This window comes from Aquarana catesbeiana, linkage group LG04 (genome assembly GCF_042186555.1).
Source record: "Aquarana catesbeiana isolate 2022-GZ linkage group LG04, ASM4218655v1, whole genome shotgun sequence".
NCBI classification, from domain to species: domain Eukaryota; kingdom Metazoa; phylum Chordata; class Amphibia; order Anura; family Ranidae; genus Aquarana; species Aquarana catesbeiana.
Window position 1 is genome coordinate 93740051 of NC_133327.1, and position 22727 is coordinate 93762777.

General features: G+C 43.2%; 1 protein-coding gene across 1 annotated transcript in view; it reads right to left on the reverse strand.

Moving 5' to 3' along the window:
- Positions 1 to 2372: 2372 nt before the first annotated feature.
- Positions 2373 to 22727, reverse strand: part of ATP6V1C2 (ATPase H+ transporting V1 subunit C2) — a 75832-nt gene continuing 55477 nt past the window's right edge. The window contains exons 9-13 of the mRNA XM_073625384.1: positions 20213 to 20305; positions 13736 to 13829; positions 7960 to 8057; positions 3929 to 4058; positions 2373 to 2878 (exon numbers count right to left, since the gene is read on the reverse strand). Coding sequence (XP_073481485.1) covers positions 2780 to 2878; positions 3929 to 4058; positions 7960 to 8057; positions 13736 to 13829; positions 20213 to 20305 — 514 coding nt within the window. The 3' untranslated portion in view covers positions 2373 to 2779. The remainder of the gene's footprint in view (positions 2879 to 3928; positions 4059 to 7959; positions 8058 to 13735; positions 13830 to 20212; positions 20306 to 22727) is intronic.

Consider the following 22727-nt stretch of genomic DNA (forward strand, 5'->3'; position numbering starts at 1 on the left):
AGAAAGCCAAAAGAAGTCCCATTTGCGGTTTGTGAGAAGCCATGTGGGGGACACAGCAAACGTGGAAGAAGGTAATCTGGTCAGATGAGATCAAAATTGAACTTTTGGCATAAAAGCAAAACGCTATGTGTGGCGGAAAACTAACATTGCACATCATCCTGAACACACCATCCCCACTGTGAAACATGGTGGTGGCAGCATGATGTTGGGATGCTTTTCTTCAGCAAGGACAGGGAAGCTGGTCAGGGTTGATGGAAAGATGGATGGAGCCAAATACAGGGCAATCTTAGAAGAAAACCTATTAGAGTCTGCAAAAGACTTGAGACTGGGGCGGAGGTTCACCTTCCAGCAGGACAACGACCCTAAATATACAGCCAGAGCTACAATGGAATGGTTTTAGATTAAATCATATTATGTGTTAGAATGGTCCAGACCTAAATACAATTAAGAATCTGTGGCAAGGCTTGAAAATTGCTGTTCACAGACGCTCTCCATCCAATCTGACAGAGCTTGTGCTGTTTTGCAAAGAAGAATGGACAAAAATGTCACTCTCTAGATGTGCAAAGCTGATAGAGACATCCCCAAAAAGACTTGCAGCTGTAATTGCATCGAAACGTGGTTCTACAAAGTATTGACTGGGGGGGGCTGAATACAAATGCACGCCACACTTTTCACATACCATATTTATCGGCTTATAACACACACTTTTTTCCCCCTGAAAATAGAGGGTAAACAGTGCCTGCGTGTTATACACAGATATTTTTTTTTTACCAACTGGGGGCGGGGATTGGGTGGTCTGCCCCGGGTGCCACACGGGGGGGGGGGGGGTCAGGCCGGCTGCCCCACCTCTACTGGCCCTGGGACAGCACTGCCTGCATAATTTAAAGTTGAGAAAAAAATCACTTGCCAGCCCCTTCTCATACACTGCTCCTCCTGTGTCAATGTCATTGTAAAACAAAGCTGCTAAATACCTCAATAGCTCAGTTTTTTTCTGGCTGCTCTCCTCCGAGTGTAGCTTTATATTGGAGGAGGAGAGCGGTCACATGACAATGACACAGGAGGAGCAGTGTGGAAGGGACTGGCAGTGATTTTGTCTTAACTGTAGAGTATGCTGGCAGTGCTGTCCCAGGAGACTGGGGGTCTCCTGAGAGTGCGGGGGCCTGTGTACTGTGCAGGGGAGGGGGGCTATGTACTGTAAAGGGGGCTGTGACTTTTTTTTCCTTAAATTTCCCTCTTAAAATAAGGGTGCGTGTTATACGAATGTGTGTATTATAAGTGAATAAATACGGTATTTAGTTGTAAAAAAAAGTTGAAGACCATTTATCATTTTCCTTCCTCCTCACAATTATGTGCCTTTGTGTTGGTCTATCATATAAAATCCAAATAAAATACATTTATGTTTTTGGTTGTAACATGACAAATTGTGGAAAATATCAAGGAGTATGAATACTTTTATAAGGCACTGTAAGTTCTTGACTTATATTAAGGTCATCACCCTCCTTCAGTAATATCTTTAGTAATTTGGGAGGAGTTTGTTCAGCATTGGCTGTCACAAATCACTTTCTCAGTGTCTGAATATACAGTTTCTGGCTAATCGTTTCAGTTCTGTCACAAACTGATTCGTTTCCTTACATCTGGGGCTCTTTCACATGAGCGGCAGGCAATACCACCCTCTAAAAAGCAATCCATGAGGAATGGAGAAAGAGAGGCAGAGCAGCTGCTGCTAGGCATTCAGGAGTTTTTTTCTTAAATCCCAATGGGAATTCTATATTGAAATACAACACTGCAAATGTGAGCAAAGCGGGTGGCTCACCATCATGGCACAGTCCCATCATTGATATCAATGGTTGGGTTTGAAAGGTAATGCTGCATATTTCCGCAAGCCGAGTTACATATGACTACTTTGCTCTGTGGCGTAAGTGCAGCTGCAGTGTTAGTAGGTAGGTGGGTGGTCAGCAGACAGTAAAAACGGGGATCAACCACCTGTTTGAAATGGTCCATAAGATTTGTATCTTCCAAAATCTGAGTTTGTTCATTTTACTTTTTTTTTTGCCGAATGACAATTTCACATTTTGGGACCACACAAGCATGACCCCATTGATCTCAATAGGCAAGTTTGACATGCCGCAGTTCAAACTCTGCAGCCCGAGTAAGTCCTGTCAGGCTGTAATTTTAGATTTCCAGTGGGCAGTCAGTGGATGATAAAACCACAGATCAGCCACCTGTTTTTACCGCTCCCCTGGACATCAAGGCAGTGGTTATGACTTCACTAATTTTCAGTTCCTTGTGGTGCAAAGCTCTCTGGCTTCTGTTATTATATACCATCCCTTTGTATGTTTTCTATGATTGGAGACAGGACACAGGAGACATGCTAGTTGCATCCATAACTGTATTGCTGGGAATCTAAAAGAAAACTAGTATGGCTTTAGCATGACCAGGAAGTCCCAAGATTACTTTTTACACATTAACCCATTGTGGTGCTATTGTTCTGTACACATAAACTATAAATTTTACATACATGATTAGCTTAAGAAAGACAAGTGGCCATTAAGTGCAGCCTCTCACAAATATTCTAAAATATAATTTACATATAAATACTTTGCAGTTATGTCTGCATGATGGACAATGACAGCAGCTGCAGCTTGATCACATATTACTGGCTTGACATAGTGATTGTAGCTCAGAGCATGACGGGGTCCATTGGTGCTATAACAGACTAGGCATCAATAACAGTGTAACTGGAGTTCACTATTACATCTTCTAAAGGAATGTTCTAGCACTAAGAATCAAAGTCTATACTGGTCATGTCAATCTTGAAACAGACATAGGGGTAATATTCTTGCGTGTTCAGCTGTAAGCCAGGGATATCCATGTTAACCTGAGAAAACATCAACTGCAGTTAGTACATTGAAAAAATACATTGGACTGCATTAATCAAAGCTGAATTCCAAGCATATATAAAATACACAAATTAACGCAGTTGCGTTTCATTAACACATCAAATGTATTTTCTAAACTAATGCAATGTAAAACTCCTATAGGCAGCAAAGGCTTCCGATGTTACTACAAGTAATGAAAAATACATTACATTTATTAAAGTAGTCAGGGCCGCTGATGGGGGGGCGCACCGGTCCTTTTGTAGGGGGACCGAGCACACAGGGGGGCCCCACACAGGAATGGGGATTAGTGATGGACGGCAATTGTGTCTCGCTTGATCCAGCAGCTGAAAGCTGGTCTCTCCCCCTCTCCCTGCTACCAGCTTTTATCTGCTGAGAAAGAGACAGTTGTCCCTCACTAATCCCCTCCCTGTGTGGGCCCCCCCCTCTCAACACTGGATAATGTTAGCTGTGCTCCTGAGTTTGTTATCTCTCTAACTTTGTTTCTCTACCTCTGTCTCTCTGACAGAGGGACTGCCCATCCTGTATATTTTTTTCATCTCATCTTCATTTTTATTTATTAACTCAGTTTTATTTTTTAGATTTAGCAGGAATTCTGTGAGTTATGTTGTATTTGGGTCTGATAATAATTTTATTGTATTTTTAGCGAAATATAGCTTTAATATTTTCTTGGGGGGGGGGGTGGGGGCTGTCAGGTACGGGGCCCCACAATTTCTATCAGCAGCCCTGAAAGTAGTTGTACACCCAATTACTAAAGTGTCATGTAAGCTGTATATGGTCACTTTGTCTGACAATGCTCCATCCTTGTCTGCCAATTTTTTCCCCTGGGTTGTCCCATCATATGGAACACTGGATAGAGGAAAAGCTTAAAACAAGTTTTTATTTTATTTTTTTTATGATACCCACTGATTTAGCAAATTAAATACCCTTTATTTATGGTTTACTGTATATCTACTTTCACTTGCATGGAAGATTTTTGTTGTATTAATGCAATGTGTTATGGGCCCTCTGTGGTCTCTGTATTTACTTACATCTTTCATGTTGGCAGCAGCTGCCTCATCCAGGTGTCTGAAAAGGGCATTTAGCACATCTCGCAGTCGCTTCATAGATTTCTTGTTGGGTTGCAAAATCATTGCATGGAAATTCACCGGTAAACCATACCTGAGCCAAAGAGGGATTTGAATATGAGTTACAAGAAGTACCAAGCAGTCGGTGCCATTTATAACATAAGTGAAAAGACAGTTGTAGGCTAGCTGTTGGTAAATTGCAATTTCTACAAAGTTAGCGGCATTTTCTTTCTACCATTGGCTAAATGACAGCTGTTTATATTGTATATACAGGTGCGTCTCATAAAATTAGAATATTATCAAAAGGTTAGTTTATTTCAGTAATTCAATTCAAAAAGTGAAACTCATATATTTTATATAGATGTATTACACACAGAGTGATATATTTCAAGCATTTCTTTCTTTTAATTTTTAAGATTATGGCTTACAGCTAGTGAAAACCCAAAATTCAGTATCTCAGAAAATTACAATATTACATAAGACCAATAAAAAAAGGTATTTTCACTACAGAAATGTTGGCTTACTGAAAAGTATATCCATGTACAGTATAGTACGCTGTCAATACTTGGTCAGGGCTCCTTTTGCATGAATTAATGTGGCGTGGAATGGAGGCCCTCAGCCTATGGCACTCCTGGGGTGTTATGGAAGACCAGGTTTCTTTGATAGCTGCCTTCAGCTCGTCTGCATTGTTGGGTCTGGTGTCCCTCATCTTGATAATACCCCACAGATTCTCTATGGGGTTTAGGTCAGGCGAGTTTGTTGGCCAATCAAGCACAGTGATACCATGATCATTAAACCAGGTATTGGTACGTTTGGCAGTGTGGTCAGGTGCCAAGTTCTGCTGGAAAATGAAATCAGCATCTCCATAAAGCTGGTCACCAGAGGGAAGCATGAAGTGCTCTAGAATTTCCTGGTAGAGGACTGCGCTGACTTTGGGCTTGATAAAACACAGTGGACCAACACCAGCAGATGACATGGCTCCTCAAATCATGCAACTTGGATACATGTGCATCTCCTCCAAACTCTGGAACCTTGATTTCCAAATGAAATGCAACATTACCAGGAAATTCTAGAGCACTTCTTGCTCCACTCTGCTGACCAGCTTTATGGAGATGCTGATTTCATTTTCCAGCAGGACTTGGCACCTGTCCACACTGCCAAAAGTACCAATACCTGGTTTAATGATTATGGTATCACTGTGCTTGATTGGCCAGCAAACTCACCTGACCTAAACCCCATTGAGAATCTGTGGTGTATTGTCAAAAGGAACATGTGAGACACCAGACCCAACAATGCAGACAAGCTGAAGGCCGCTATCAAAGAAACCTGAGCTTCCATAACACCTCAGCAATGCCACAGGCTGATCGCCTCTATGCCACACTGCATTGATGCAGTAATTCATGCAAAAGGAGCCCCGACCAAGTATTGAGTCCATACTATACTGTACATGGACATACTTTTCAGTAAGCCAACATTTCTGTATTAAAAATTATTTTTGTTATTGGTCCTATGTAATATTCTAATTTTCTGAGATACTGAATTCTGGGTTTTTCACTAGCTGTAAGCCATAATCATCAAAATTTAAAACAAAATGCTTAAATTATATCACTTTGTGTGTAACGCATTTATATAAAATATATGAGTTTCACTTTTTGAATTGAATTACTGAAATAAATTAACTTTTTGATGATATATAATTTTATTAAATGGACCTGTACCAGTGGTCTCCAAACTGCGGCCCTTTGCTTGCTTTTATTTGGCCCTTGGGGCACTATTTTCATCAACTGATCCCCCCACTGACACCAATGATGGGGCACAGTTCCTCTCCCAAAGATAGGGCATAATTCCTCCCAATGACACCAACAATGGGGCCCAATTACAACAATGATAGGATACAATTCCTCCCAATGTAACCAACAATGGAGCATAATTCCTCCCACTGACACCAACAATGGAATGCTATTCCTCCTACCAATACCAAAGATGGGGCATTGTTTATTCCCACTGACATCATGACCTTTTTAGCTCCCAATGGCCACAGTCCAGCCCCCCTTAAGTCTGAGGTACAGTAAACTGGCCGTTCATTTAGAAAGGTTGGCGACCCCTGGTATATACTCTAAATCATAATAACAAGACTTAAAGCAGAACTAAAGGGGTTAAACCCACCTTTTCAATGCTCCCTCGCTGGCATCAGCATCTTCTTCATTGGCCAGCATGGGATGACATTACACCTGCACATTTGCAAGAACCAGTCATCCTGGCACACAGGGACCAGCCTACTCTAGCACTGTAAGTTGAGCTGCTCATGCACAGCTTAGTTTACAGCTACAGAGAAAACAGCAAGCAGGCAGGTGGGGGCATTTTATTGCAGAAAACACATTGCATGTTTTTTTGCAATAAGGAGACAGCCCGCTCGCTGTTTCTTACAGGGGAACTACAGTTTTGCTTTAAGAGAACAGAGGGCCAGATTTCATGAAGTGCTAAATGTGACTTACACTGAATTTATTAGTCATAATGATTGACCACAATAATAACCCCAAGCATTGATGCCAATGGATGCAATAAGAATTGCTGCATTGTTGTCAGTGGATACAATAACAACTGCCAGCACTGGTGTCAGTAATAGTAACTCCCAGCATTGGTGTCAATGACCGCAATAATATCCCCTGGCATTGGTAGTAGTAATTGCAATAATAACGCTCAGTAGTGGTTGTCAGTGGCCACAATAATAACCCCGTTGGTGTCAATGAATGAAATGACTCCCAGAATTGGTGTTAGTAAATGCAATAAGAACCCCCCACATTGGAGTTGCAGTGGCTGCAATAATAACAACTCATGGCATTGGTGTCAGTGGCCCCAATAATAACTCTCAGCATTTATATCAAAGGCAGCAATAATAACCTCCAGCTTTGGTATTGGGAGCCCCAAAACTAGTCCTTAGCACTGGTGTCAGTGGACGCAATAATATTCCATAATATTTATAATAATATTATTTAACCCCTCCTCCCCACTGGTGGTCAGTGACAATATTATGTAGCCCCACTCCTAATTGGTAGTCATTAGATATATTATTTAACCACTCCCACATTGACATATGCAGGTAATGACACTGAGGTTGATTTACTAAAACTGGAGAGTGCAAAATCTGGTGAAGCTCTGCATAGAAACCAATCAGCGTTAGGGTGTTTTTTATCAAAGCTTAATTGAACAAGTTAGAAGCTGATTGGCTACCATACACAGCTGCACCAGATTTTACACTCTCCAGTTTTAGTATATCAATCCCATTGTGTCGCTACTACACATGTGCAGTAACATTACATTTAAATGTAAGCAAACACCATCTACAACATCCATATCCAGGGGAAATCACATCCAAAACGGTCCCTACAGCAAGAAACTACAGAATCTGTGTTGTAGTACGGCATGGCCCCAGATCACACCACCTTCCTACTCCCCACGTTCTGCTGTACCTTACACAATCACTGTAACCTACCCTCACCCGCCTCTTTTGCTGGCAGGGAAGATTGCATTTGGAATTACAGCTGACAGCTCCTTGGAGAGGCACCACTCACCATCACACCTGCAACCACCCACTTCATCATCACTGCACCACCTCCCCCTCCACCCCTCAGTTCGCACTGTATTTGCACTCCCCTTCCCACCACCCTGATAACCTCCATCACCTGAAACCTCCTTATCACTGTACCTCCACACCAGAGCTCCCCTACCCATTTCCCAATCAACAACTAAAAGGCACACTTTTGCTCCTTTTTTTGTCTTTTATAGAAAGTAGTTTATCTTTAAAGGCATTCCTTGTGTACGTTCAAAAGCCCTGGTGCCGCCATTTTGGATGTGATCTCAGCTGTCCCAGCAGACTGAGAGTTGTCACTCAAGTAACTATAGTATTTTTCTTCACTCCTCCTTCAAACATTACATATGTAAATGTATTCTTCGCATCCTGTCACCATATGTTGACTTGTCATGTTGGTCCTTACCTGAGGACAGATTCCACAAATACCCGCAGGGATTTTATATGAGTCCAGGCAATGAATGCTTCACTGAAGTTTACTTTCAACCAGCGCAGGAGAGGACCCTGGAAAACAAAATAGTTTTACTTCTCAAACCCAGTTGGTAATTGTCTCTGATTTCCAGGACCAGCCTCAGGGTTTCTGATTTGTCACTGGAATGTCATTGGCTTTATGTGATTAAGTACCCAATAAACTCCCTATTGTTCAGAAGAGTAAAGTCAGCTCTTAGTATCTCTTCATATTATGCTGAGTTTTCTTAAGGCAGGCCATAGATTATGCGTGGTTGCAGGAAAGAAAATCATTCCCCCATCAACACAGTCCCGTGGAACTATGATATTCTCCCTGCAGGGGGCACATGGAGCCGTCCCTGCTGGGAGAACACAATGATTATTGCTAGCAGCTATAGCCACTGGCAATAATTGCATGCTAGAAATCCGACATGCTGGTAGTACATAAAGTTGATGGATGGATCAACTTGGGTGCAATAATCCTACCCATAGATCGATCGAGTCTCAGCTGGTCCCTGTTAAATCAGCCGCGATTCAAACCATATATAGCCGGCATAAGTGATCACATTTTTAAGTTGTTTTTGCAGCACTTACCTGAAAGTTGTTTTTGATGTCAGTTGCATATTTTTGTTACTTGATAGTCCATGTTTCAATTATTGTATTTTATATGTAGATATATAAATGCTCCCCTAGCATTTACTTTTATATCAGGGAACATTCCTTGCATATAATGTCTCTGTTCTACCATAAAAAAAATAGAAGATACAGCAGCAATTCGGTGGCAAGCACCATAGGGTGTCTACTTCTACGATGTCTATGTTTACCTACTAACCCAGAACCACATAACTCCCCCCAATCCAACTGGTACTTGTCAGGCACAGGGCACTCAGCATACTCCTACACCTCCCACATGTCAGTGTTTCGTACCTAAGCAATCATAGACAAAGCCTTCTGTCCTTCTACCCTGTGAACGTCACCATTAAGACAGCAAGGTGGGCAGGTGGAACGCACTGATGTTGAGGAGTTCAGGGTCGTAATCTGTCCACCATACTTACCGGTAATACTGTAATGATAAGCATAATACATTGCCACCCACTCCGTCATACTGCTTAACAATCAGTGGAATAGGATACCTGGACCAGAGTAGACTACCAATCAACTACCAATGAGGCGTTCCCAGAAAATGACCAAGTATGCAATGATAATTTGGACCTATGTAAGGTATAACAACAAAATAGACTGGTCACCCACCCAACACAGACAGAAGTAAAAATTGTTGTTTTTTCAGAGTACTGTAAGGCCAGAACCCCTGTCAGAAATGTAATGCTGTCAAAGTCCCTGTTACAGATTTTCCTGGTGCCTCCATGGCAGCATACCGCATGTATGCTGCCACAGGTGGGCACCAGGAAAGTAGAATTATGATAAGTATGATACAATTTTCCATTTTCCTGGTGCCTCCATGCCAGCATACATGTGGTATGCTGCCATGGATAGGCACCAGGAACAGAACATTACAGTAGGTATGATACATTTTTCAGTTTTCTTTCACTTTCTGTTGGGTGAAACTGTTATTACCATGACAGGAAGTAATGAAAAATCTCTCTAACACAGCATAGCAGTAAACCCAGGGGTTCTAATCTTTCACTGCTCTATTAAAACCAAAAACTTTTCCCTGGCCTTGCACTTGAACTCGCTATTTAAACAAAGCCTTATTTTATAAAAACATTGTTATCAGCCACATAACAGGATGAATGTTAAGTTGGCCATTCATTAATCTAATTCGCATTGTGGGTGGACCTGATGGCACACTCCTGCCTGACATCCTTTGATGAAAAAATCTAGGAAGCTGGACAATTTGTTAAAAATTGTTGGCTGAACAGCAGCTGTATCCAATCCTATGCCAAAACTGTTTTGGTATTCTGACAACCACCGACACTGGCTGTCAGTATACAACAGTCGCAGTGGGAGATTCGTCCATTCTTACTATGTAGCGTGGTTGGAAGAATCTGTTATATTATTTGTCCCTCTCAGAGGACTAGAACTTGCTCCAAAACTTAGGATATCATTCAATGCTTCTTAATATGCTGCACCAGCTCTGGGTGGCTCCATGCATCCATACATAAAAAAGGAGAAGAACCGTCAAACATAGTGCTTTATCTTTAAAATAAATGTATTCACAAACACATATTAAGAAGCATTGAATGATATCCCAAGTTTTGGAGCAGTTCTAGTCCTCTGGGAGGCACAAAAGCGCACATAGACCATGTAAAAGTGTGGTCATTCCCCTCCGGTAAGAGTACATCTGGTGGAGGGATCAGAGATCATGGATATGTTTCAGAGCACTGTTTGTGGGAACCTCTAAGTAATCACTTAAAGCAGTGGTTCTCAACTCCTTTCCTCGGGACCCACTAACAGGCCAGGTTTGCAAGATAACTGAAATACATCACAGATGATATCATTTACTGCTCAGTGATTGCAGTATTCTAGTCTGCATCTCCCCAAGGTAATACTTAAATTCTGTCCTGTTAGTGGACCCTGAGGACCGAAGTTGAGAACCACTGACGTAAAGGGACAGTCACAGAGTTTATGGTCTACACTACTTCTAATATTTTTGTGTTTATTTTCATTTTTGTATCAATTTTTTATACATAGATATTTTTATCATCCATCTTGAGTGTGGCACTTATGGACTTTTCACATATTGACTTGATCACTTATTGAATACCATATTTTCTTTTTAGTATAGAGTATACCCATATAGGTTTATGGTTACAAATACATTTTTTCAATCACACCTTTGTGTTAATGGTGAAGCATGGCATGTTTTTTGTTTGATTTAAAAGGCAGTCTTGATCCACCCGCTGGATTGTATACAATTTTGGGGCATTTTGCCAAGGCACCCTGGTTGAAAAAGGCTGGTTTTGAGTATAACTACACTCACATACTGCAATTATCTTATTTTTACTTTGAATTTATTTGGATTAATTTCACATATTAATTAATTTCATTCATTCACACACATTTATTTTGGTGGCGCTGCAATTATTTGTTTACACATACCATCAGGATTTATATATCAATCCTTGTTGTTGCTTGCAGCCTACGTTTGGTACCATAGCGCTGACATGTTTTGTTTTTGGTAGATATAAGATTGTTAGTTTAGTGTCTTGCAATTTAGACTGGGATGCCTCAAGTTTGCTCATGTTTTTAAAGGATGCCTTTACTAAAAAAGATTGAAAAACACTGATCTAGAGGGAGTTACCAGCATGCACACACACTACCGGGGTACAATACCCCCATGAGAGTATATTAACTATTGTCACCTTGTATATTTTCTTTGATTTTGTTTCTATGCTGTATGGAATGTTTTTTTTTTTTTAATTTCTAAATATATACTATAGACGCTCTTACATCTTTTTTAAAGTACTGTATTTATTGGCGTAGATCACTCACTTTTTCACCCTAAAAATCGGGTGCAAATAGCGTGTGCGTGTTATACGCCGATACTGCAATTTGGGCTGCCTAGGAGGGAACGGGGAGGGGAATGGGACGAAAGCCATCACATTACATACAGCGAGAAACTCCTGTTTACTCAGTGGCCTCTGTAATAGGAAGTCCCTTCTCCTGGGACGGCATTGGACCAGTGTTCTGTCTATCATAGAAGCCGCCCCAGGAGTGGGACTTCCTATTAAAAAGGCCGCTGAGTAAAGAGGAGATTCTCGCTGTATGTAATCTGATGGCGCTCGTCCCGTCCCCCCCCCCCTCCCTCCCCTCCGAGGCAGCAGTAATCTGAGGTGAGGGTGCAGATGGGCATTGATCAGGCTGCATTTATGGCAATGGTGAGGCTGCATATGGGCATTGATCAGGCTGCACTGATGGGCAATTGTGAGGCTGTAGATGGGCATTGATCAGGCTGCATTGATGGGCAATTGTGAGGCTGTAGTTGGGCATTTATCGGGCTGCATTAATGGGCAATTGGGAGGCTGCAGATGGGCATTGATTGGGCTTCATTCATGGCAATGGTGAGGCTGCATATGGGCACTGATCAGGCTGCATTGATGGGCAATTGTGAGGCTGTATATGAGCATTGATTAGGCTGCATTGATGGGCAATTGTGAGGCTGCAGATGGCCATTGATCAGGCTGTATTCATGGTAATGGTGAGGCTGCATATGGGCATTGATCAAGCTGCATTGATGGGCAATTTTGAGGCTTCAGATGGGCATTGATCAGGCTGCATTGATGGGCAATTGTGAGGCTGCATATGACATTGATCATGCTGCAGATGGGCAATGGTGAGGCTGCATTGATGGGCACTGACCCCTATTTTGCTTTAAAGTTCTTTATTTAAAATTTGAGTTTTTTTCCTGAAACTCCCCTCCTAAAATGAAGGTGTGTGTTATACGCCTGTGCGTGTTATATGCCGATAAATACAGTAGATCAATAAAACTATATTTTTTTATTTGAACGGGTCTGGTGGTCTGTCAAAGTCCCAACCTAAGGGGGATTCTTTGTTCTATGATTCATTACGTAAGGGATAGGACCGCCACACTCCATATTTGTCATGATGGAAGCCCGCTTTCTTGCATGCACATACAGGTGCATCTCAAAAAATAGAATATCATCAAAAAGTTACTTTATTTCAGTAATTCAATTCAAAAAGTGATATTCATATATTATATAGATTAATTACTCACAGTGTTATATTTCAAGCATTTCTTTCTTTTAATTTTGATGATTATGGCTTACAGCTAGTGAAAACCCAAAATTCAGAATCTCACAAAATTAGAATATTGTGAAAAAGTTCAATCAGCTAATTACCGTATTTACACGCACCTTAATTTTAAGAGAAAAATTTCAGGGAAAAAAAATAAAATTTTAAATGAAGAACTTTGAAGCTAAATAAGGCTCAGTGCCCATCAATGCAGCCTCACCAGTGCCCATCAATGCAGCCTTACCATTTCCCATCAATGCAGCCTGATCAGTGCCCATCTGCAGCCTCACCATTGCAGCCTGATCAGTGCCCATCTTCAGCCTCACCATTGCAGCCTGATCAGTGCCCATCTTCAGCCTCACCATTGCAGCCTGATCAGTGCCCATCTGCAGCCTTACCATTGCAGCCTGATCAGTGCCCACCTGCAGCCTCACCATTGCCCATCATTGCAGCCTGATCAGTACCCATCTGCAGCTTCACTTTTGCCCATCAATGCAGCCTCACCAGTGCCGGACTACACAGACCTGGGATCTTCTGTGTACACAGCGCTCGCAGTCACACACAGTCCCACCCCCTGGTCTGGCTCCTATGATAGACCGAACACCAGTCCAATGGGACATGTGACGTCTATGCTAGGAGCCAGGCCAGGAGGCGGGACTTTGTGTGACTGCGAGCACCGAGTACACAGGGAATCCCAGGTCTGTGTAATCCGGCAGCGCTCGCCCCCACCTTCCCCTCTAAGGCAGCCAGGTATCGGGGTATAACACGCACACATGATTTGCCCCCTATTTTCAGGAGTAAAAAGTGTGTGTTATATGCAGATAAATAGGGTAACTCAAAACCCCTTCACTTTTTGAATTGAATTACTGAAATAAATTAACTTTTTGATGATATTCAAATTTTTGAGATGCACCTGTAAATGAATGGTTCAGCATAATCTGTAACAGACCACGCACTGCTCATACCAGCACATTACTTCTGTCCAGTCATGTATACATGACCTGATTGTGTTCAGTACTTACATACTGCTGCTTCTTATCTGCCTCCAGCTTAATGAATTCAGCTTTCTCGGACTGCAGCTCTTTCTCATTGAAATAAAACTCCCGCACTATGAACCTGGAATTGAGTACAGAGATAAAGCAAAATATAATAGAATTTAATCAAATGAATATTAACCACTTCAATACGGGGCATTTATGCACCCTTCCTGTCCAGACCAATTTTTAGCTTTCAGCACTTTCACACTTTGAATGCCAATTACTCAGTCATGCAACACTGTACCCAAACAAAATTTTTATAATTTTTTTAAAAAATAGAGCTTTCTTTTGGTGGTATTTAATCACCACTGTTTTTTTTATTTTTTGCGACATAAGTGAAAAAAGAGCGACAATTTTGAAAAAAAAAAACATTTTTTTTTAGTTTCTATGATAAAATTTTGCAAATAAGTCATTTTTGTTTATAAATGTGGGCCAAAATTTATACTGCTACATCTCTTTGGTAAAAAAATAACCCAAATTAGTGGATATTATTTAGTCTCTGTGAAAGTTATAGAGTCTACAAGCTATGGTACAGATCATTGAAAATTGATCACACCTGATGCACTGGCGGCCTATCTCATTTCTTGAGGCCCTGAAATGTCAGGAAAGTACAAATACCCCCCAAATGAGCCATGTTTGAAAAGTAGACAGTCAAAGGTATTTAATAAGAGGCATGGTCAGTTTTTTGAAGTTGTAATTTTTTCCCACAATTATTGGGAAAATTAAGATTTATTTATTTTTTTCCCACAAAATTGTCAAAATAAAAAGTTATTTCTCACACACAGCATATGCATACTTCCAATTACACCCCAAAATACATTCTATCTCCTCCCGAGTATGGCGATACCACATGTGTAAGACTTTTACACAGCCTGGCCACATACAGAGGCCCAACATGGAGGGAGCACCATCAGGCGTTCTAGGACCCTAAATGACACATCTAGTTTCCTAAAAACCTATCTCATTTTTGAAGGTCCTGGAGCACCAGGACAGTGGAATTACCCACAAAATGACCCCATTTTGGAAAGAAAACACCCCAACGTCTATTTTATGAGGCATAATGAGTCTATTAAATGTTCATTTTTTTCTACAAGTCTTCGGGAAAACATGGAAAGAAAATTAAAACATATTTTTTTTTTACACAAAGTGGTCGGTTTATAAGATATTTCTAACTCAAAGCATGTATATAGCAAAAATTACACCCCAAAATACATTCTGCTACTCCTCCTGAGTATGGCGATACCACATGTGTGAGACTTTTACACAGCGTGGCCACATACAGAGGTCCAACATGCATGGAGCACCGTCAGGCGTTCTAGGAGCATAAATTACACCTCTAATTTCAACCTATTACACTTTTGAAGGCCCTGGAGTACCAGGACAATGGAATTACCCACAAAATTACCCAATTTTGGAAAACAAACACCACAACGTATATTCTACGAAGCATTATGAGTCTTTTGAATGGCTAATTTTTTTACACAAGTCTTCAGAAAACGTGGAAAGAAAATGAAGACCTTTTTTTTTTTACACAGAGTTGTCAATTTATAAGATATTTCTAACACATAGCATGTATATAGAAAAAATTACACCCCAAAACACATTCTGCTACTTATCCTGAGTATGGCGATACCACATGTGTAAGACTTTTACACAGCCTGGCTACATACAGAGGCCCAACATTGAAGTAGCACCTTCAGGAGTTCTAGGAGCATAAATTACACATCTCATTTCATTCCTACCTATAACACTTTTGAAAGTCCTTGAGCACCAGGACAGTGGAATTACCCACAAAATGACCCCATTTTGGAAAGAAAACACCCCAATGTATATGATGGGCTGGTGACAGATACCCGGTTACTCTGATGGACTGGTGACAGCTACTCGGTTACTCTGATGGGCTGGTGACAGGTACTCGGGTACTCTGATGGGCTGGTGACAGGTACTCGGGTACTCTGATGGGCTGGTGACAGGTACTCGGGTACTCTGATGGCCTGGTGACGGGTACTCTGATGGGCTACAGATAGGTACTCGGGTACTCTGATGGGCTGGTGACTGGTACTCGGGTACTGTGATGGGTGGTGATAGGTGCTCTGAAGGGCGGTGACAGGTACTCAGATGGGCTGTGACAGGTACTCAGATGGGCTGTGACAGGTACTCAAATGGACAGTGACAGGTACCCAGATGAACTGTGACAGGTACTCAGGTACTCAGATGAACTGTGACAGATACTCAGATGGACTGACAGGTACTCAGATGAACTGTGACAGATGCTCAGATAATCTGTGACAGGTGCTCAGGTACTCAGGTACTCAGATGGACTGTGACAGGTACTCAGATGGACCGTGACAGGTACTCAGATGGGCTGTCACAGGTACTCAGGTACTCAGATGGGCTGTGACAGGTGCTCAGGTACTCGGTTACTCAGATGAACTGTGACAGGTACTCGGGTACTCAGATGGACTGTGACAGGTACTCAGATGGAGTGTGACAGGTACTCAGATGGGCTGTGACAGGTACTCAGATACTCAGATGGACTGTGACAGGTACTCAGGTACTCGGTACTCAGATGGACTGTGACAGGTACTCAGATGGACTGTGATAGGTACTCAGATGGACTGTGATAGGTACTCAGGTACTCAGATGAACTGTGACAGGTACTCAGATGAACTGTGACAGGTACTCAGATACTCATATGGACTGTGACAGGTACTTTGATGGGTGGTGACAGGTCCTCTTTATTGGGGGGGGGGGCAATCAGTGTGATTGGTGTACACTGTAAGCGGTAACGAGATGTTACCGCAATCTCCTTCTCACACATGATCGGTGTGTGAGGAGGAGAACCCGGTAACATCTCGTTACCGCGGTTTGTTGACATTCTTTGACCGGCTGTGATTGGACACAGCCGGTCACATGGTAAAGAGCCAATTTCATTGGCTCTATACTGCGATCGGGGTTGGGCTGTGTCAGGGTGACAAGCCTCGTCCCCGATCGCCACTTTGCGTGCGCCCTAGGGGCCCGCACAAGCGCCGTGCATGTGAACAGTACATGTGACCGGCTGTGATTGGACACAGCCGGTCACGTGGTAAAGAGACATTCATTATTGACTCTTTACACGTCTCTGGGATGGGCTGTGTCCGAGGGACACACCTCATCCCCGAACGAGAAGCCGAGGACGTCATATGACGCCCGCCCAGGATGGGAGATCCCATCTGCGGACGTCATTTGACTATGGCCTGGTATTGAAGTGGTTAATGGCCTATTGGAAGCGCTAGTGTACAGAGAAGACATGAACCCCCTGGTTCTACACTTTAATCTTAAATAGACTTTAATCTTATTCTTACACAATAATACTTAAAGCAGAACTAAACTATATCTGAGCACCACAAACAAAAGCGCTGTTTAGGTATACGAATGATTGGATGGCTGCACACTCAATACTTGCAGAAAATGGCTTTATTGTAGAACAAAGTCCAAAAAAACAACCACAACTGATCAGGCAGGGGAGGGAAAAGATAGGTAAACGCGTTTCACATGAAAATGTGTGCTTTCTCAATACTATACGCGTGATATTGGGGAAGCACGAATTTTCGTGTGAAACGCATCTATCTACCTTTTCCCTCCCCTGCCTGATCAGTTGTGGTTGTTTTTATGGACTTTGTTCTACAATAAAGCCATTTTCTGCAAGTATTGAGTGTGCAGCCATTCAATCGTTTATGTACCTGAGAGTCTGCAGCAGTGGCAGGGCATGCACCTCAATTGCTGTGCAGTCTGACACCTGTCACTGGGTTTATTTATTCATACTGTTTAGCGCTACTGTTTACTTTAGTTTACACTGTAAATGTTTATATATATATATTATTTCATTTAAAGTAGCAGCTGTTGCACATTTAGGTTACTTTTGGCGCAGTGGTGGTACTTGAAGAGTGGGTGTATGGATCTTTTTGGACCAGTTTTGTTAAATATAATATACTTTTCTATCTATTTACTAATGCTAGCAGCATAAGGATTCAAAACAGTCAATGTTGATTGAGGGAGTTAAGTTCCACTTTAATTTCTGCAATTCACCAATCAGAATCCATCTCACACTGTTTGGACTTCCGTAGTTGGAATTCTGGTTTGATGAGTACTGCACTTAAAGAGGAACTTCAATGGGGTCTGCAAAAAGTTAGTGGCTATAAGTACTGTAGCTGCTGACTTTTACAAAACAGGTACTTACCCTTAGTGTCCAGCGCTGTTATTACACAACCTGAAATGCTCGTCATTGTCTTCATTCCAATGCTGCTGTCTTGGATTTGGGAGTTTCCTGTGACTTCCTGTTCAGTCACAGCTGTTCCCCACCGCGCATACTTGAGATACATGGGTTGTGGAAGACTGTCCCAAAGCCTCCTGGGATGTGGGGGTGATGTATCCCAGGAGGCTGCGGGTGGGAGGGGGGCAGATCCAACAAACGCCTAGGCAAGGAATAGGGAAGTGGGCACAAGTACCTGTCAGGAGCGTCTAGCGCTCCTGCTCCTCATTCCAGCATCCTGGTTTGGGCTGTTGCATTCTCCTTGTCTGTCAGTCCACCTGCAAGGTGATTGATGTGGCCAGAATCTAGGTGGAAACCAAACCTCATTTAAGCCAGCCAAGCCTGCAGTCTCATGCTTGTGAAAGCCTGTGTAATACCTGATCAAGCCCCTTGTCTATCTGCCCTTCTATGCTAGATTGAGTTTCCCTGTGTATTACCTCAAATTGGATATCAAATATTTTCTGAACTCTGCCTGCCTTTTACCTGGACTGTCATTGAACCACACTGCCTGTCTGCCAACCGCAAGTATCTGTTTGCTTTACTCTGTTTGTGCCTGCCCTGGCGTGGTAGCCAGGCACTATAGCATTGTGTATAAGTCCGGGGGCAACCAAGTACAGATAGGCCTGCTTGCCTTATGGGAAAAGGGGCTGCTATAGGTGAAGAACACAGTAGCCAGCTATATTCTCTGACCACCTGCGTTAGGGGTAAGCACAACAGTACCTTATGGTACAGCTACTTACTACCCCAAACAAAAAATGTGTTTCCAAATGTGTCCAGGAGGACCCGGATAATACGATATACAAAAGAAGAGTAAAGCTCCACCTTAAGATTTAGCACATAGGATAAAAAAAAGCATGCACAGTGGGAAACTGGCTGTGAAGCCGCAAGACTTCACTGGCGGTTTCCCTTTAGTTAAGATGCCTGCTCCGGGGCCCAGAAGCCGATTGTAGAATCAGCTCGGGTGAGGACAGCACTGGTTTCCTGGACAGGTAAGTGTCCTTACTTAAGCTCCTCTTTAAGACACCTCAAAGTGGAACTCTAGGAAACAAACACAAAAATGGGGAACAGGCAGGTTTTTTAATGCAGAAGAGACATACTTTGTGCACGGTTATAGCAGTCCTGGGATGAATGAACACCAGCCCATGCATGGGAGTGACGCCATCTTGGCCAGGCCAATGAAAACGGCTGAAGATCGGTATCCAGAAAAAAACTGTCCGAAAATGACAGCAGCTGGGAAGACACAGCGCCGGAGTGAAGGTAAGTATAGTTCCACTTTCACTTTAATCCAATCACCATGCAATTTGTAAATGTCAACTGTCCAACAGCAGAGTGAGAGGTGTGAAAGTTGTGGTGCTATCCTGTCCTAGTTACATAACCCCATTGTTTGTGTCATTTTTTGCCATCAGTGTCCCATTGGGGAGATTGTCCTTCGCGTCTTGTCCGATAGGGCTTGATTTACTAAAACTGGAGAATACAAAATCTGATGCAGCTGTACATTGTAGCCAATCAGCTTCTAACTTCAGCTTGTTCAATTAAAGAGGAGTTCCAGGCTCCTTCAGAAAAAAAATTAAAGTCAGCAGCTACAAATACTGTACCTGCTGACTTTTAATATTAAGGCACTTACCTGTACAGGAACCCAGCGGAGTCCTCATCTGAGCTAATTTTCTAATTGGCTATCGGGTGCTGCCGCCGCCATCTCGACCACCTTTCGGCTTCAGAGGTGGTTACCTGCTGGGCTGGCTGTGGGGGAAGTAAGAGGGTACCGAACTTCCGGCTCAGTTTGCCGCGGTGAACTGAACCAGAAGTGGGAGCGGGTACCTGGTACCAGGTACCTGCTCCCCCCCAAAAAGTGCCAAATGTGGCAGTGGAGGGGGGAGGAGGCAGACAAGAGGAGCTTCCCCTTTTGGGGTAGAGCTCCACCTTAAGCTTTTCCAAAAAAAAAAAAAAAACTAGAAGCTGATTGGTTTCTATGCAGAGCTGCACCCGATTTTGCACTCTCCGGTTTTAGTAAATCAATCACATGGTCACAACAGGAAGTAAGAGAAAATCTCTTTAATGCGAGGGAGTGTCCCCACTCGAAGATTTACCTTCTATTTCTGTTCTGGTGACATTTGCATATATACAATATCTGCCTAGTGAGCACAAGTAATAAACACATACACAGATCTTACCTGTTTTCTCGAGCTTTTACTTTAAATTCATCAATGACTTTTCTGAAGAGAGTGACAGTAAATAAACCTCCTTCTCCATCCTCTGCAATCATCCTTCAAAGGACAAACAGAACAGTAAATAATAGAGTCACGCACAGACAACTCCCCACTGACCCAGAATGGCGCAGATATGTACCTTGTCTATCAGTATAGCAACTGGATAAGGCCCCATTCACACTCCGATTTGGGATAGCGGGCGGAACCACCATAATTCTGCCTGCAATTCCAAACCGTGTGACAATCACTGCAAAACACGCAACGCATGTTTGGATGTCATTCATCCTAAATGAAACCCCAAACACGCTGAGATTTTGACACGATTGATGATAGAATTGTATCTTTAAAGATCATGTAACATTTGTTGCCCAAAAAGTAGCTTCTTTGGGGCAAGACGGCTCTCATAGGGAAAAATTGATTTTCACACGTCATGCGACATGAGCTCCCAATGTCGGAGCGTTTGTCGTACAAGTGTGAACCCAGCCTGAACCCGGCCTTAAAGGTGAACTTCAGGCACAAAAATGCTCATAAAAATAAATTCCTCGATAGCAACAAAGAATATAAATTCCCTTTGTGTGCACCAAATTACTTTGCAAATCGAGATATTACCATATAAAAGCAGCGGTGACATCATCACTGTGCTGTATAAAGCTTGGGCAGAGAGCAAAGCTGTGGGAGAGGGCCCAGCAGGCTCCTCCCACTACAAGTTACCTGCAGAAAAGTACAGGAGAGGCGGAAACAAGACCAGTCGGAGTGAGAGCAGCAGTGACCGGTCTTTATTACAGGAAGCTCCTGTACAGAGGTAAAGCTTCATACTGGATTACTGCACAGATATACACAAAGCACACCAAGATTCAAGTAAGAATACTTATGGCTCTTTTAGTTTGACATTATTTGCTTATCCCAGTGTAGCAGTACCCCCATAGGGGCTGCTAAGTGATGTGGACCACCTGTCACCCTGCTCAGCCCGGCGTTCACGCCTCAGTCGCTCTCAGACAGAAAACAGTCCATGTGCTTGTTTTTTTTATTTTTATTTAGGGGATTGAACTTGGATGTGTAAAAGAAATATATGGGATGCCCAGTGAAATTTTGGAACAAACAATTGGTAGAGTGTATAGCAATCGATTGGGACAACTATGTACACCCTCTGTACACAACATTTCTTCAGACTCCTCCTGCACAACTCTTGCTTGCAGACTATTGCTCTCTCTCTTCCTCCTGCACAACTCTTGCTTGCAGGAACAGCTAGCACATGGTTAGGCCTGACACTGGCTCAGCCAAGCCCAAGAAACTTGCCTTTTGCAGGCAGGGACTGCGGACCCCTATGGTGTAGCAGAAAATAGAAAGTATTTTGTGCTAGCTGTCCTATAGGTGGACTACTGCTCCCAGTCAGTCCTCTTCAGGCCCTGCCAGCACTCCTGGCTGCAGCTCCCTGACTTCACTGCCCATGACATTGCAGTCCACACTACCGGCTCTGCACCCATCACTAACTGCATACTCCCAGTCCTCTCAGGCGTGCCTCCCCAGTCCCCCTGACTGCACATGTCACTCAGCAGCCCTCCTGGCTGCAACCGGTGGTTCCCTCCTGAAGACTTGCCTGGCAGTACTAGCTCCTGCTGTCCACTCTTGCTCCTCCTGTGTCTCCTGTTCAGGGCCTCCACGATTTCCTGGAGGGCTCCATCCTGCACCTGAGCCCAGGCCCAAGGTCACCCCCCCAGACTGGGGAGCTCCCTCAAAGGCCCCAATAGCCTAGTACTCCATCCTCAGTTCTTCCACCCAACAACTCCTCCCCAGCTGGGCTGACTCTAGGTATTTAAAGAGGCCTGCCCCCTGCCAATCCAGGTGGGGACTGATCAGGGCTCCTTAGAACACCCCAGGCAGCGGGATCCCTGCATCTAATTCGCAATAGCAGGATAATGTGACCGGCCCTCTATGGAGCCGGTTCACATATCTCCGATGCGGCTCAGGTGCCAATTTGCACAGGAGCCCTGTGTGTCTTTTGGTCCATTTCAGGTCCGAATGCAGCCCAAAATTCGGGCTGAAATCAGACCTGAAACAGTGAACCAGGACGCACCGGGCCCCTGCTGGGAGCCGCATCAGCATCCATTCTGAACCGAGCCTTAAGGAAGACAACCACCCAAAACTATGGATGTTTTAGGTTTCTATAAGACCCAGGGCACCCTCCCATTCTTTCTTGCCTCTCTCCAACCCTAACCCTCACCTTTCTCTCCTAGTCTTCCCTTCTCTTCTCTCCTAGGATCACTCCCCTTCTCACTTTTAGGCCCCTTTTACACGGGTGGACTCCGATTTGATAAGCAGAGGATTTGTCCACTGACCCCCTGCTGAGCAGAGCAGAGCAAGTAGATGACAGGCAGTGTTAATTTCGTCAATGAAAATATTTCCGTCATTGGTTTTCATCAGCTGCATGTTTTCAGTGACGAAAACTAAACGAAAATAAAATTAGAGTTAAGTTAATTGG